A 1,828-nucleotide genomic window follows, 5' to 3' on the forward strand; every position below is an offset into this window, starting at 1 on the left:
CACTGTAAATATGGAGGAATGTTGAATTCTCTGGCTATGCTTTCCTGGAGTTCGAAAAAGGTTGTCGATGACTTAAGTGTAACCATGGACTGTCGTCCATCATTAGTTGTTATCCGGATCTTCTTTTCCTTAGATGTTGTTGGTGAATAGGGAGCCTTGGTAGGGGTAGCAGGTGCAGAGGACGGACCATCACGAATGGCACTGGGAGAAACAGTCCTGGGCTGCCCTTTTTGTTCTTGTTTTAACTTCTCTGTTTTCCGTTTCTGCATTACAGAAGCCTGTTCCGTAATGTTCTGTTGAATAGTTCTTTCAGTTTTACTCATGTTTAACTCCTCCTTGTGCAAGGTTTTTGTTTTCTGTCCAGTAAGAATAATTTTGGTTGGGAGTTGAGACTCCAACTCTTGTCCTTGTACATCTCCAACTCTTTGGGCATGAGCACCATCTATATTTACAGGAGTATAATCATCAGGATTCTTTTTGGCAGTCTGATACAATATAGTGTGGACAACTTTCTGAACTAGGATTTCACTCCCAAATTCTCCTGGAAAGTGCTTGGTAACAAGTTTCATTGCAACATCATAAACATTACTATTCAAAGATGAATCACTTTCATACTGGAACCAATATACTGTTTCTCTGACCACTCTGCCACCCCATTCCAAAGTAATAGGAAAAGCTTCTGGTAGATTGTCATACTCTTTACCATCCCAAAAATGTTTGAATCCACAACCACATTTGCCACCAGTGGACCTAGAATTAGTTCTGTCCCCATCCAAATACACAATAGACCCATCTCCTCTGACCCTTCGCACAGATGTGCCATGGCACCAATTACAAGCCGTTAGGTTACTCAATCCATAGTCTGGTACCAGAACATCTTTCACTGGATCATACGAGCAAACCAAATTGTTCAAGGGAAAGCTATAATTTTTGTCAGACCTCAGCTGTCCATGAGTACTTTTTGCCAGGTTATACAGTTTCCCTCCTGGAGCCAACCACTCTGGAGGAACATGAAGTTCAGAAAGGGCACCACAGAGCAAACATTTGTGAAGGCGATTATCCATTACTGCCTTTTTAGCAGCTGCTGTGACTTCTTCAGGCTGAACTCCTATTACCCCAGTCCTTCTGTAGAAATACTGATGGACGTCAGCAACCAAACTAGGATGGATACCGTGTTTGTCCATAAAGACTTCTTCCATAGCAGCAACAAGCCTAAGTAAGTATTTATCTTGTAGACTTCTGTCTCCTCCAATAACACAACCACCATCCTCCTCAAGTTTGATGTACTTTTTAATAAGGTCCTGAGGCACACCCCATGCTTTAGGAAGCAAATTCATAGGCAGTTTGGGCAAAGCGGCCCCCTTTATGCCGACCAAGGGGATATAATGGTTTCTACCAGAGCTACTCCATGCAATACAGATTGGTTTGTTCAAATGACCATCTCTTCCAGTGCACTTCTCTGCAGGAATGAGCCCAGGCAGAAATGTGGCTGAATAATCACCAGAGCTTCTCATACCACTGAGAGAATCTAACAGAATAATAGGACGATGTAACACGTTGGCAAGGCCAAATATGTGGATGTTCCTCAGGCCCAAGGGAACACCCTCAGGTGGCACAAACAGAGGGTCACACTCATTGATAATGTCCTCCCACTCAGCAGCATCAATGAAGTCATGGAACAGGGCTTGATATCGGGCCAGGTGCTGCTGAAAGTGCTGTTTCAGATTCTCTCTCAAGGCATGCCAGAAGAGCTCCCGGCCTACAAGAGCCCGGGACACAGCATGCACGAGGCAGTGTCCATCCCCGTCCACATGCACTGGAATGAGGC

General features: G+C 44.4%; 1 protein-coding gene across 1 annotated transcript in view; it reads right to left on the reverse strand.

The window, feature by feature from the left end:
• Nucleotides 1-1,828, reverse strand: part of VCPIP1 (valosin containing protein interacting protein 1) — a 27,006-nt gene that overhangs the window by 24,271 nt on the left and 907 nt on the right. The window contains 1 exon segment of the mRNA XM_025041132.1: nucleotides 3-1,828. This exon segment is cut by the window's right edge and continues 48 nt beyond it. Coding sequence (XP_024896900.1) covers nucleotides 3-1,828 — 1,826 coding nt within the window.

Source organism: Pteropus alecto, unplaced genomic scaffold (genome assembly GCF_000325575.1).
Source record: "Pteropus alecto unplaced genomic scaffold, ASM32557v1 scaffold87, whole genome shotgun sequence".
Taxonomy (NCBI): domain Eukaryota; kingdom Metazoa; phylum Chordata; class Mammalia; order Chiroptera; family Pteropodidae; genus Pteropus; species Pteropus alecto.